We start from the raw sequence: 13,955 nt of genomic DNA on the forward strand, positions 1-13,955 counted from the left end.
GGATGCTTCCCTCCCTTATAAACCAGAGCTCTTCATTCCAACTTGCCACTCCTCCCTAATATTGCAAACTTGCCCAATTGTTGGGGTCAGTCTGTTAGCAACACCTGACACTGCTGCCTTCATTGGTAATTTGACTGCTTTCTATTCCTGAACTTACTGCTTTCTGTGGTCTCCTAACTCTCCCCCTCCTCTCTGCCCTTCTTCTCACCCTCAATTATAGTCGACTCTCCCCCCAAAACAGTTAAGACTCAAATGATCATCACTTTATTCTTTGCTCAAAATTACTCACCAACCTGGTACTTAACTTTCCCCCTAAGCTATGAGGCCCTGAACAGTTAGCTACCATTGTAACTTTATCTCCATAGTCATCCATGGTCATCACTGAGCCTGAGAAACACATCCTTGCTTTTCAGTCTTACAGCCCCTAACATCTAGGTTTCTTGGCTCCCTCACTTCAATCAGGTGACTGTTCAAATGTCATCAGAGGGTCTTCCGGATCATTGTATCCAAAACAGAAAGCTCTCTAGTCACTCTTCAGCCCTTTACTCTGTTCTACCTTCTCAGCATTTGCTACCACCTGGACTATGCAAATACCTGAAGAAATGCTCACTGTTCTCCTAACCAGAATGCAAGCTAATAAAGAGCAAGAACTTTGTTTTTTGTTTTTTTTTGGGGGGGGGAGGGGAGGGTCTGGTCGTGGGGCCTGAACTCTGGGCCTGGGCGCTGTCCCTCAGCTCTTCAGCTCAAGGCTAGCGCTCTACCACTTGAGCCACAGCACCACTTTTGGCTTTTTTTTTCTTTTTGCTTATGTGGTGCTGAGGAATTGAACCCAGGGCCTCAGGCATGCAAGGCAAGCGCTCTACCACTGAGCCAACTTGCCAGCCCCAGGACAAGAACTTTGTTCAACCTGCTCTCTCATCTGCCTCAATGCTGTAGAGCAGCTACCAGAGAGTATGTGTGTGGGCCTGCTGGCAGCACACAGCATGGGACCACACTTTCTCACCTTACTTTCTCTATTTTAACTCCCCCTTTTTTTCTTCTTTCTGGTTCTCCTTATGCTCTAGCTGCTCTCTGGAGAGCTGTCCCTTAAAGGCTGATCTAGAAGACTTTCTGCCCATTTTCTTTTTTTGTATATTTCCTTAAAAATTTGTATCTCTGGCTTATGTTTCATATTCTCAAATGATCACACGTCACCACTCTGCTCTCTCACAGGAACATCAGCTTACTCTGTCTATGTGAACTTACCTTCCAATCCAGCTCTCCTCCCCACATTACCTACCTCTACACATGGAAGTGCCCAGTAGGGTATTCCATTCAAGGACAAAGAACACAAGTACAAATGCTAGAGGATAGGCACTGATAAAAAAGGTCATTTTCTCTCAAGGCCATGACATTTACTTTCCACTACAAATTTGCTAGAGGGAAATCTCAATCACTCTAAGAATTCTGTATGGAAATGACATAAAGGACACAGCTATAGCTTAGCAGGTTAACAAAAACTTTCTAAGAACTCCTGATATAGTAATCTTAAGTAACTAGGGGAAGACACAAGAGGAGAGCAGGGATGAATTAACACCGATCATCTAAAGATCAAAGAATGTAGGGCAATAATTTATCAGGACACACACATCAGAATTGCCTGGGGAAGACAGTCTAGAATATGGTTTAGACCTAACATCCAATATGTCTCTGTGGTCCACAAGGTTTTGTTATTTGCTCCTAAACTCTCTCCCATTAGGACGACCTGTCTGTGCATGCTATTCATATACACGTGTTTACATGCAGATGGAGTAGAAATCTCTCCAACTGCCTTTAATAGCAATTAGTTTTTGATGAAAAAAGTTCTGATGATAATTTCAGGAAACTACTTTTCTCACAACTATAGGAACCTACTATACATACTACTCTGTGTACAAGACCAATCTGTAAAGACAATAAATAAGAAATATCTTACCAAAGTTACTATTGCACATTCAGCTGTTAGCTGTGCAGCACTAAAAAGAGTACGAACAAATCTGTAAATAAATTTGTGTTCAGGGTCATGTTTAAAGTATTCCTCTGGAACCTTCTCTCGCTGAAAGAAAACAAAACGCAATATTAAGTAAATCCATTGAAAATAGCAGTTTTCACTTTGTGCCCACTTGTTCCTTAAGGATAATTTCAATTGGGTGATATGCTTTTGTCTTTTAAATATAAAAAGAGTGGCTCTTACAGTTACATTGTGCATAAGGACATGACATTTCAGTCAATAACAGACCATATACCTAACAGTATAGTATCTGATCACACTATAGTCATCTTAGTTTGTGTACTCTTAACATGCTTGCAGTATGACATTTTTAGATGCAGAATGCACGTCTCAGAATGTACTTTTCATTGTTGTTAAGCAATACATGACTGTACCACAATTATTCAATATGCCTGCCACATCATTTATTTAAAACATGCAGGCATGGGTCTGGGAAGGTGGCTCAGTGGTAGAGTGCTTGCCTTGCATGCATGAAGACCTGGGTTCAATTCCTCAGCACCACATAAGCAGAAAAAGCCGAAAATGGCACTGTGGCTCAAGTGGTAGAGCGCTAGCCTTGAGCTGAAGAGCTGAGGGACAGCGCCCAGGCCCAGTTTAGCCCCCATGACGGACCAAAAAAAAAAAAAAGAAAAATGCAGGCATGTCAGAGGCCCTGAGTGGCAGTTCATACCTCTAGTTCTAGGTACTCAGGAGGTAAGACTCGTCTATGTGTGTGTGTGTGTGTGTATGTATGTGCATGCGTGTGTGCACACACAATGCACATATGTGCCCGCCAGTCCTGGGGCTTGAACTCAGGGCCTGGGTAATATCCCTAAGCTTCTTTTGCTCAAAGCTAGACCTCAACCACTTGAGCCACAGTGCTACTGCTAGCTTTTTCTGAGTAGTTTTTTGAAGATAAGAGTTTCATGGCCTTTCCTGCCTGAACTGGCTTTGAACTACAAATCCTCAGATCTCAGGCTCCTGAGTAGCTGGGTTTACAGGCATGAGCCACCAGCCCATGGCATTATTGCAAGACTCTTTTCTTCAATTAACTAGCAAAAAGGCAGAAAGGGAGTAGTGGCTCAAGTGGTAGAGCATCAGCTTTGGGAGGAAAAAAAGCTGAGAAATTGCTCAAACCCCTTAATACAAGCCCTTGTACTGGCACAAAGAAAACAAAAAAATGCAGGCACAAGTCCAAAACATTTTAAGTTCCCATTCTCTCCATAAAATCCTATCTAACTCTATTTTTAGGCTGAGAAGTTTTAGTGATCAGATGTGATACTCTACTGTAGTAAGTGTTGAAAAAACATTTTTAGTTTCCAGTAGCGGCAGGTCCTTGGGCTACACAGTACAATTCAGTAGTCATCAGCCACATGTGGCTGTTGAGCATCTGAAATTGGCTCCTATGTGCCTGAAAAAAATACCTGTATTTTATTTACTTATTGATGTCTTGGTTTGGGGCCATTCTCCCAACTTGACCTAGGTATTGGGATTACAGGTAGGTACTACACCATATATAGTGTATAATTGTTGGATTAACAAATATTTGTATTGTTTGGTGCTTTAAAATTATATTTTGAAGGGCTGGGAAGGTAGCTCAGTGGTAGAGTGCCTGCCATGCATGCATGAGGCCCTGGGTTCGATTCCTCAGCACCGCATAACCAGAAAAAGCCAAAGTGGCACTATGGCTCAAGTGGAAGAATGCTAGCTTTGAGCTGAACAGAGTTCAGGTACCAAGATTGACAGGAAAAACAAAAAAAAAAAATTATATTTTGAAAAGCTATTTTCTGTTATTTGGATAGTACATTTTACTCACCTTTGTTCACTAAACAAGAGTCAAAAGTCATTTCTTAAGTCTATTACAGTTCTGATACATCACCTCTCTCCTAAGATGACTAGATACAACTTGAAAAAGGAAAGATTTCAAGCTGGAGTGATTTTTCTTCAATAATAAATGTAGATGCAAATAACTATGAAATAAACATAACTTGACAAGAGAAAAATAACACTTGAAAGAGAGTGCCTATGGGCTGGGAAGGTGGCTCAGTGGTAGAGCGCTTGCCTTGCATGCATGAGGCCCTGGGTTCGATTCCTCAGCACTGCATAAGCAAAAAGAAAAAAGCCGGAAGTGGTGCTGTGGCTCAAGTGGTAGAGCATTAGCCTTGAGCTGAAGAATTGAGGGACAGCGCCCAGGCCCAGAGTTCAGGCCCCACGACTGGACCCCCCCCCCCAAAAAAAAAAAAAAAAAAAAGAAAGAGTGCCTACTTACTGTGAGTGGATGTGATCTCTCATCAAAAATATCCAGGGATCTATTTGCATCTCTGTAAAATAAAAATGTACATTTAAAAAGTAACACAGGAAGTGTTAGTATTTTAGTAAAAATATCTGCTTAGATAGAGAAAGTGTTGAAAAGAGAAGCTTAATTTTGACCAAAGCAAACAGCTTACAAATTCTCTGGGATTCTGGCCTTAAAACTTCTCTATTCAGCACATCAAGTTTTGTGTCTTTTCTATGAAGACTAGCTAAAGTTACCCATAAGGAGAAACTCTCCAAAAAAAGCAGTGCTAATACACCACACACATTTCTGCCTCTCATATAAAATGATAGTGGCAAGTAATCAAGACTTTAGAACTGTAATGAATGAAGTTTGACATTTTCCCATAGTTTCTTCCCTCAGTTCTATCATATTTTTATCATATATTTCTTATTTCTTCTAGTTTGAGTTAAAAACTTAGCTGTCTTTTTACTTTAAAAGAGATTAATCTTGTCAGGCGCCGGTGGCTCACGCTTATAATCCTAGTTATTCAGCAGGCTGATATCTGAGGATCACAGTTCAAAGCCAGCCCAGGCAGCAATGACCATGAGACTCTTATCTCCAATTAACCACTAAAAAACTGCAAGTGGTGATGTGTCTCAAGTGGTGGAACACTAGCCTTGAGCCTGAGGAGCTGAGGGACAGTGCCCAAGCCCAGAGTTCAAGCCCTAAAACTGACAAAAAACAAACAAGAACTAGTTTTGGCTGGGAGCCAGTGGCTCATGCCTGTAATTCTTCCTACTCAGTAGGTTGAGATCTGAGGATTGTGGTTCAAGGCCAGCCAGGGCAGGAAAGCCTGTGGGACTCTTATCTCAGAAAAAGCTGGAAGTGGTCCTGTGCTCAAGTAGTAGAGCACTAGTCCTACGACTGACATAAAAAAGGGGGGGAGGCGCACGCGGGGAGACCAGTCTTTTCATTTACAAGCTCATCTTCATTATTGTGCTCATTTATTCCAGGGGTTCTCTCTGATCAGGGCATCTCAATAGTCCCCTGGGCAAGTCCATAAGGGCAAGGATGTTCTTATTTTTTTGTCAGTTGTGGGGCCTGAACTCTGGGCCTGGGCGCTGTCCCTCATCTCCTCAGCTCAAGGCTAGCTCTCTACCACTTGAGCCACAGCACCACTTCTGGTTTTTTCTGCTTATGTGGTGCTAAGGAATGGAACCCAGGGCCTCATGTATGCAAGGCAAACACTCTACCACTAAGCCACCTTCCCAGCCCGCAAGGCTGCTCTTATAAGAATATAAAGATATCACCTACATTTGTACTGTTGGAACATTTGTAATGACCGTATAAAAGCAAAAGTGGTGAAATGCTTGATTTTTCACCATGAATCAAGGCTGTGGTACCAATATGTCAGTCCATTCACCAGTGTCATTTGCTATTAAAAAAAGCCTGCTTCACTTAAGCATATCTTCAAAATAGTTAAAAACTACTTAATATTCCAAATGAGGAACTGGAAAGTTCACACGTAGGACTTGTGTGTCCTGAAGTATAACTTAAGGAAAAGCACTGTGATTTAATTCTGAGCTCAACAAGCTGTTTGTCACAGAATACCATGTTTATTTCAAAGTATAAATATTCTGACAAATGGGTAAAATGGGGCAAATTTGAGCAAGGTCATGATACAGTTCAAGTTGCTAGGCTTTTTAAAGTCCAAGATTTTTGGAAAACCTGAGTCTTGTGCTATGTATCTGACAGCTTTTCAATTATTTATTTATTTATTTTTGTTGGTCGTGGGGCTTGAACTCTGGGCCTGGGAGCTGTCCCTAAGCTTTTCAGCTCAAGGTGAACATTCTAGCACTTGAACACCACTTCCGGTTTTCTGGTGGTTTACTAGAGATAAGTATCTCACAGACTTTTCTGCCCAGGCTGGCTTTGAACCACCATCCTCAGATCTCAGCCTCCTGAGTAGCCAGGATTGCAAGTGTGAACCACTGGTGCCCAGCATAACTTCTGAATATTTAAAGACTTCGGTAAACTGGCAGTGATAATAACAAAAGTGAACTTTTTATATTATAAAGAAGTGTAAAACATTATTTTCCAAATGACCATTCATTGTGCAAGATAAATCAATGAGTACTAACACACCAAGGTCACTGAGAGTGAAATTTTATTGAAACCCTTGAGGTGTTTTAGTGGAGTATTAAGGAATATTTACAATTATCTGAAAGAGATGCTGTTAAACATCCTACAAGCACAAGCTGCCTCACAAAAAGATTAGCTCAAAGTATTAATAGTATCAAGGCTGTGAAACCCTGTAGTAACATACTATTTATTATACATATACAGTTTTTTTATTTGTTTGCTTTTTTGGGAGGTCCGGTCATGGGGCCTGAACTCTGGGCCTGGGCGCTGTCCCTCAGCTCTTCAGCTCAAGGCTAGCGCTCTACCACTTGAGCCACAGTGCCACTTCCGGCTTTTTTCTTTTTTTTGTCGGTCATGGGGCTTGAACTCTGGGCCTGGGCGCTGTCCCTCAGCTCTTCAGCTCAAGGTGAGCGCTCTACCACTTGAGCTACAGCGCCACTTCCGGTTTTTCTGGTGGTTTATTGGAGATAGGAGTCTCACGGTCTCTCCTGCCCGGGCTGGCTTTGAACCGCGATCCTCAGATCTCAGCCTCCTGAGTAGCTAGGATTACAGGCGTGAGCCACCAGCGCCCGGCTACTTCCAGCTTTTTTCTTTTTGCTTATGTTGTGTTGAGGAATAGAACCCAGGGCCTCAGGCATGCAAGGCAAGCGTTCTACCACTGAGCCACCTTCCCAGCCCTACATATACAGTTTTTAAAAAATTGTTTTACTTTTTTTTTTTTTTTTGTCAGCCGTGGGGCTTGAACTCTTGGCCTGGGGTGCTATCCCTCAGCTCTTCAGTTCAAGGCTAGTGCTCTACCACTTGATCCATAGTGCAACTTCCAGTTTTCTGGTGATTTATTGGAGATAAGAGTCTCATGGACTTTCCTGCCCAGGCTGGCTTTGAACCATGATCCTCAGATCTCAGCCTCCTTAGTAGCTAGGATTCCAGGCATGAGCCCCTGGCGCCTGGCTTACTTTCTGAACAGTAACTAGCAACATAATCTATAGAAATGCTCTTTATGATATTCAGTAACGTATAAGTTCTTCAAAAAGTCTGAAGAACATCAGAAAGCCAAAATGATTTGCTTCAATACTGTAATTAAAGCAGTCTACAGATTCTAATGTCTACAGTCTTATCCTAATATTGTACTTAGTATCATGCAAAGCAATTAGCTGGAATAATACAACTTTTTAAATTGCTTACCTGTTCTTTATGTGGTAATATATTGCTAAGGTCACACTGTGGAAGGAAAAAAAAAATTTGTAAATTTTATCATGCTTTAGGCCTAAAGACACTTTTGGGGGGGGAGGGGGGACTAGGAGTGGGAGTGATGACCTCCCCAGTAGCCCTGAAATCCTCAGCTCACAACAGTACCAAAACAGGCACTTTTCCCTTTGTTTAGTACTTTGGCTTTTGGCATATATAGCAGAATCCAAATGCTAGGCAATGTGCTATCAGAACACGTTTCTACTGATGTTGATTATATAAATTATTATATATTTCATCTGTCCCTTCTACTCACAGAGCCCTTCATCCAGTTATAGTTACTTGTACATATACTTAAGCCAAACTATAGATTTTTGTTTTTAAACTTTTGTTAGGTCCTGTATTTCAGTTCACTATCCATTTACCAACTGTTTTCCATTATTTCTCTAAAAGTAAATAATGAGAGTACTACATATGAAATAATAGTGTTTAAAATTACTTTTGCATGGTTATTAGCAGAAAACTTATTAGTAACTATAGGTGCCCACAAAAGTGACAGTATAGCTACCCTAAAATAAACAGTGCTAACCACACAGCACAATATTATGTAGGATATTAATGGTGGCTATTTCTAAATTAGTTGAAGTGAAATATTAATGCACACAATCCAAAATGTTATGTTCCTTTAATTCTAAGTTACCACAGACAGTGTGCATCAGGGTATAGAGGGGTTATTTCCCTTTGCACTTACTGTCTAAAATGAAGCACAAAATAAATGAGGGAAGGCAAATCTGAATTTGGAAAGTAGGTATATACAGTATTTAAAATCTAATGTTTAAATTTTACATTGCATTATTGGCATCAAAGATGGATACTTCTATAGTGCTTGTTTTATATCCACATATGCCGAAAAGGACTACCAAGCCATATGTGACAGGACAGTTTACCTACCTACCAACCCATTCTAAAGATAAGGGAACCTAGGCTTAACACTGATTTGTTCAAGGTCCCAACCAAATATAAGCAGATCCTCTATACTCTTATTAAGCAGTGGCTCCCAAACAGCTGCACACTGCAATCACCTGAAGAGCTTTAATACTGCCTAACTTCAATATGGATTGAGACATCTGCATTCACTGACACTGTGCATGACTATGGGTGTCTGCATTGTTTTTGAAGTTTCCAAGTGATTTCAAGGTGCAGCAAGGTTTGGAAATGATGAAGGGTAAGATTAGAATAATTTATTGCTTTTGTGAGTGCCTACAGAGGGTAAAGTAGAGGTGGGAAAATGAATGTGCTTGCAGACATACATTTTGAAACAAGGGATTCTGTTCGATGAGATTAATCCATCGTATTGAAAGAAATGTACTTCACTGCAATAAACATTTTTAAAAAACAATTTGCCCTATTGTTTTTCTTGGTAAGCCTTTATTTCACCAGTACTGAGCGTGCTGATTTTTAAAACAATGAACACAAACTAAAACCTACTCTTTAAGCAGATTCTAAAAATCAGACTAAGTTGGGGGCAAATATAAACAAATAAACATGTTTAAACAAAGGTTACTCTTTGGGGGGGGGGCAGTATTGGGATTTACACTGGGGCCTCAACACTTGCCGGGCAGGTGGCTCTACCACTAACCCACACCCACTGCCCTTTTATTTTTGATAGGCCAGCCTGGACCTTTATCCTGTTTATGCTTACTATGCAGCTGAGATGACAGACATATGGCATTCTGCCCAACTTTTTTGCCTGGGCTGGCCTCCTATCTCTAATCTTGGCCTCTTGAGTATCTAAGATTACAGATGTGAAACTAAGGTTACTCTTTAAAACTATACACTGGAAAATATACTGAAACAGAGCATCTTTTACATTTGAATAAACCTGAGGGCTCTAATCAAAGTACAGTGATTGTTCACTCATGGATCTATGGCTTGGCTAAATGTACAATGATCATTCACTAATGTCCAATCTCAGCCTTTTTGAGAGCCAGAACTCAGTTTTTGTTGAAAGACGATTTGTTCTCAACTAGTATTACAAATAGAAGAAGTTACATTATGAGTGCAAAATTTGCAGTTTTGAATTAAAGTATGTTACTGATAATTTACTAGCTAAATGAATTAAAAAGCCAATGTATTAGAAACAAAATTAAGTTTATAAGCTGATTACATTTTTTGAGTAAATAGTGAAATTACAGATAGGGTGTTAACATTAATGAAGCATCTCCCGGACTGAGCTCTGAGAGCCAACTTTAATTAGAAAGAGACATTAATAATGTTCCCTGTGTGGTTGAAAAGCTATGTACCCTTGTTTGTTGTTGGTTTTTCTCACTGTAGTAAGTCACCCGGCTCATTTTAGAGGATAGTGAAAGTGTGTCTCCACCTGTGACCTGTGAGACTGCTAAGGTACACAGGGGAAGATTCAAAGTAGGTGCCCTCGGGGGCCAGTAGAGGAAAAAATGTTCCTTCTCAGAATAGGTTTGTTTCCAAAGTAGTAAGCCTGTAATGCATACAAAACTAATTTATCTACAAATATCCAATAAAAAGTACCTCTTTCTCTCATTATGCTCAATAGTGTCTCAACAACATAAATACAACAATAAACTAGTATGCTCTTTCTTCCTGGGATTCTTTCTTTACTAACTGGCTTTGCCCATGCAGTGTGGGATTAAAATAAAAATTGAGAATTCACATTTAGATCTTTAAAAATCAATATGTAATTGACCCCACTCTCTTGAACTGAGCACTGAGGAGGACAACCAGATGGCTGACATTATCAATAATGGTTGGGATGCTTTTAGCAGAAGGGGGTCTGTCACTCAGCCCTCAGCAACCTAGTTGTACTCACCATTTTATTGTGGTTCTAAGATTAGGCTGGCTGACTGTGCTGTCATCTAGAAATATTGTTGAGCATGAGCTATACTTTTTAGTGAGCTGCCCTGGAGATACCTGAAGGGGAAGGGAAATAGAAGAAAATGTCACAGTAAGTTAAACCTATAAAATGTGGTATTTTTCCTTGGATAAAATGTCAAATGACAAAGCATCACGATATTTCTTATTCTCCATCAACTACTTGAGTGTAATTTCATGTGTGGTTCTACAGCAAACCTGCTGGAGGCACTTAAATTCCATAGATGATGTCTGAGGAACAGGTTATAAAATGCTGCTTTGGTGTATGTACCTAGAACCAAACCTGACAAGCATCTATTATAAATTTCCTTTATAACTATTACAAAAAAATTTAAAAATAAGACTTCAGTGTTTTTTTCATAATAAAAAAACAGCTGTAATTTTCTATTTCTTCTACTTAGTAACAATTGTAAAGTGTAATGCCTAACAGAATATTGTCATACATGCATAGTATTGGAGTAATTAAAAGCCTAATAATACACATACTAAATGTCTTAGTGTGGTGAAGCAAATATTCCAGAGTCAGAGGCATTATGTGCCAATGCTACTCAATCGCTAACAAGCCAGTGGGCTGTCTTTCTAGGTCTGTACCGTATGTAAAGCACAAAATTACTGTTTAAAATTCTCTCAATTTCTAAAACAGAAGATAGACTACTCTGGAATTTTAACTTTCATTTCATGTTTAAGTATACTGTCATTTCATCACTAAAAAGCCTCAGCCAAATATTTCATGCTTTACTCATTTTATTCTCTAAGTTGTTTATTTGGCATACATCCTGGCACTTCCTGCCTCACTCATGCTGCTCTCTGCCAGAATGCCCTTTTCTTCTTGTCTAAAAAGCTTGATGCCATCTCCCTTCTGTTTTACCTTTACTAGCAGCCACACCAGAAAACACTTCCTGCACTCATTTTCCAATTGACCATTTGTTAAAAGGTATCAACTGCTTGTAGGGTGTCCCTCCCCCTTGTAAGAAAGTAAATTTCTCCAGAGAGGGGAAGACTCTGGTTTCTGAGTACCAATAGGGAGTTCAATAAGTGTTTGGCAAATCAATCAATTACGAAGCTAGGAAGATAGCTCAGTGGTGGAGCATTAGCCCAACGTGCACAAATCCTGGGTTCATTTCCAGTAACCTGGTGAAGTGGTAGAGGGAATCAATTTACAACATGAATCTCACTACAGATAGACATTAATGAAAAATTATCTGCAGTCCTACTGGAGAGATGAACAATGAGCCAAAGCTCTGAAGAATAACCTATCTTTAAAACACTTTAGAAGTATCCATTTCTTTGCAAAGAGTGCAAGAATATAGCAGTATCAAATGTCGAGACTGCCTAGAATATGTTAAGAGAATTCTCTTCCTTACAGATCAGGCCAATAATCAATCTCATCACTGAATGGTTAACAACTGACAACAACATGCTTTAAACCACAGGATACCAACCATTTTAATGTTCTTTAAAAAATAAAATAATTCAGAGGAGCCTTCCTTCCTTCTATAATACAAAGATTTTGTCATGCTGTCACTCTGGCCCATTAAGTAACTCCCACAAACAGATGAAAGATGGAGCAGGCAGAAGACCTAGTTGAAAATGTACAGCATTTAAAGACTGTATCTCTAAGTCAGAATAACCATTTAACATATAGAAGTGTTCTGCTCACTTCAGATGTTTTCACTGCAAAGCTACTTATTCCTTCAAAGTTCCAGATGTTCTATTTTGAAAAGGATAACTATTGGAAAGAATGAATTCTCTTTCAAGCTAGAAATGTTTTAACTGAATTTAAAAGTCTTAATTCTTAAGCTATTCCATTAAGTCCACTCTTTGCATCAATTAAGTTAATGTGTATACCTTTAGAGACTCAAAAAATACAACATGGAAAGTGAAAACTCATTCATTCAAATACTTCTACATAAAAAATCTTTTTGAGGTCACTATTACAGAGTGAATATTACAAATCCAAATTGATTAGGAACGTAACTTTTATTCTGTGGAAAGATCTAGAATATTGTATACAATATGTCTGATCCTGAAGATAGGACCCAAGTCTAAACACAAGTGCATTTATGCTTCATATTTGCCTTATACATATGTAGTCTGAGGGTAATTTTAAACAGTACTTTTAGTTTGCTTACATCTTTACTAAGACCTGTCATATGAACTCAGGCATTATGTTGGCATTCAAAAAAGTTTTAGATTTTGGAGCACTTTGGATTTCCATACTAGGAATGTTCAACCTGTATTATGGGGTAAGAATATTGTATACACCACACCAGAACAAAAATCAATTCTGACAAAAAATAACAAGGGAAAAGAGAGTCAAAATATAGATTCAGTGGTCAGTATTTTAGGTGACATTTTCTCCTATTTTCCTTTACTTTTGCTATTATGAATGCATGCTGGCTTGTCTGAAAATATTATTGCTAAAATACATTTTTAGTTTGTATAGCCCTACACCTCATTTGGCAAATCTGTAGCTTCTTGGCTAGATGTAGCCCAAGAAATACTTTCCTATTAGTTCAGCTTACTCAAGACGGAGGAATTATTCTTTCCAAAGAAACAGACATTTGTGCTACTTATTGCTCCTTGTCTCCCTTATTCTTTAAGGTGGCCAGAAAAACTGACACAAAAAGTCTCTTCTGTGAATACGTGGCAGAAACACAGTACTCATTTTCCGGCTATTCAAGCTTTTTTAGGCTTGAATCTAGAAGGTAGAAGAATTGTTTCTAAGTCTAGACTTTAGTGGCTAACTTTCCTTTGACCTGTTTGAAACCTTAGATCACTTGGTCAGTGTGGCAAAAGCCTTTCCGTTGCTGGCTTTACACTCAACAATCTATACTGACATACATTAAGGATAAAAAATGTAAATGTTAAAAAGTAAAATACTACTGACAAGTAGATTCTAAAATAGAAACAAAGAATAACATTTATCTTCATTGAGGCAGCACAAATAACAGAGTACAGAATTTTTTCCAAGAAAGAGGTACTTGGTAGACTTGAAGTCACATGGTAAAGACTAAAAATAATAGTAAGTCATAACTCAAACTTTTATCAAGGGTCAAGTACCTGTTGAAATTCCATCCATACCTACTAGCCTTTCCCCTTGTGTCTGTCTCTTTAACTCATTCATAACATAAACTGATTAAATGTATCAATATTAAATGTATTAACATGGTATTAAATGTATTAATATGGTACTTTCAAGGGAGAACTCAAATAGCATAATTCTTTAGACAGGCAAAGTCAAGGCCAAAAAAAGTAAGTACCAGGAAAGAGGTACTTGCAAGGGGTGAGATGGGGGTCAAAGGGACAGGGATAGACAAATGAAGAGAGGAATACGGGGAGAGTGCAGTCAAGAATTCAATGTACAGCCTACTAAATTAAGAAAGGGAAGGGGAGGGCTGGGTGAGATTGATTAAGATGCTTTGTTAGCTGGCAACTCCTCTGTACACGTAC

At 39.2% G+C, this 13,955-nt stretch overlaps 1 protein-coding gene across 1 annotated transcript in view; it reads right to left on the reverse strand.

Annotated features, from left to right (window-relative positions):
- Ccnyl1 (cyclin Y like 1) overlaps positions 1–13,955 on the reverse strand; it is a 37,814-nt gene that overhangs the window by 8,745 nt on the left and 15,114 nt on the right. Inside the window, exons 4-7 of the mRNA XM_042679304.1 lie at positions 10,441–10,541; positions 7,593–7,628; positions 4,278–4,329; positions 1,955–2,074 (exon numbers count right to left, since the gene is read on the reverse strand). Coding sequence (XP_042535238.1) covers positions 1,955–2,074; positions 4,278–4,329; positions 7,593–7,628; positions 10,441–10,541 — 309 coding nt within the window. The remainder of the gene's footprint in view (positions 1–1,954; positions 2,075–4,277; positions 4,330–7,592; positions 7,629–10,440; positions 10,542–13,955) is intronic.

Source organism: Dipodomys spectabilis, unplaced genomic scaffold (assembly GCF_019054845.1).
Source record: "Dipodomys spectabilis isolate Male_0828 unplaced genomic scaffold, ASM1905484v1 ptg000051l, whole genome shotgun sequence".
In the NCBI taxonomy this organism is placed as follows: Eukaryota; Metazoa; Chordata; class Mammalia; order Rodentia; family Heteromyidae; genus Dipodomys; species Dipodomys spectabilis.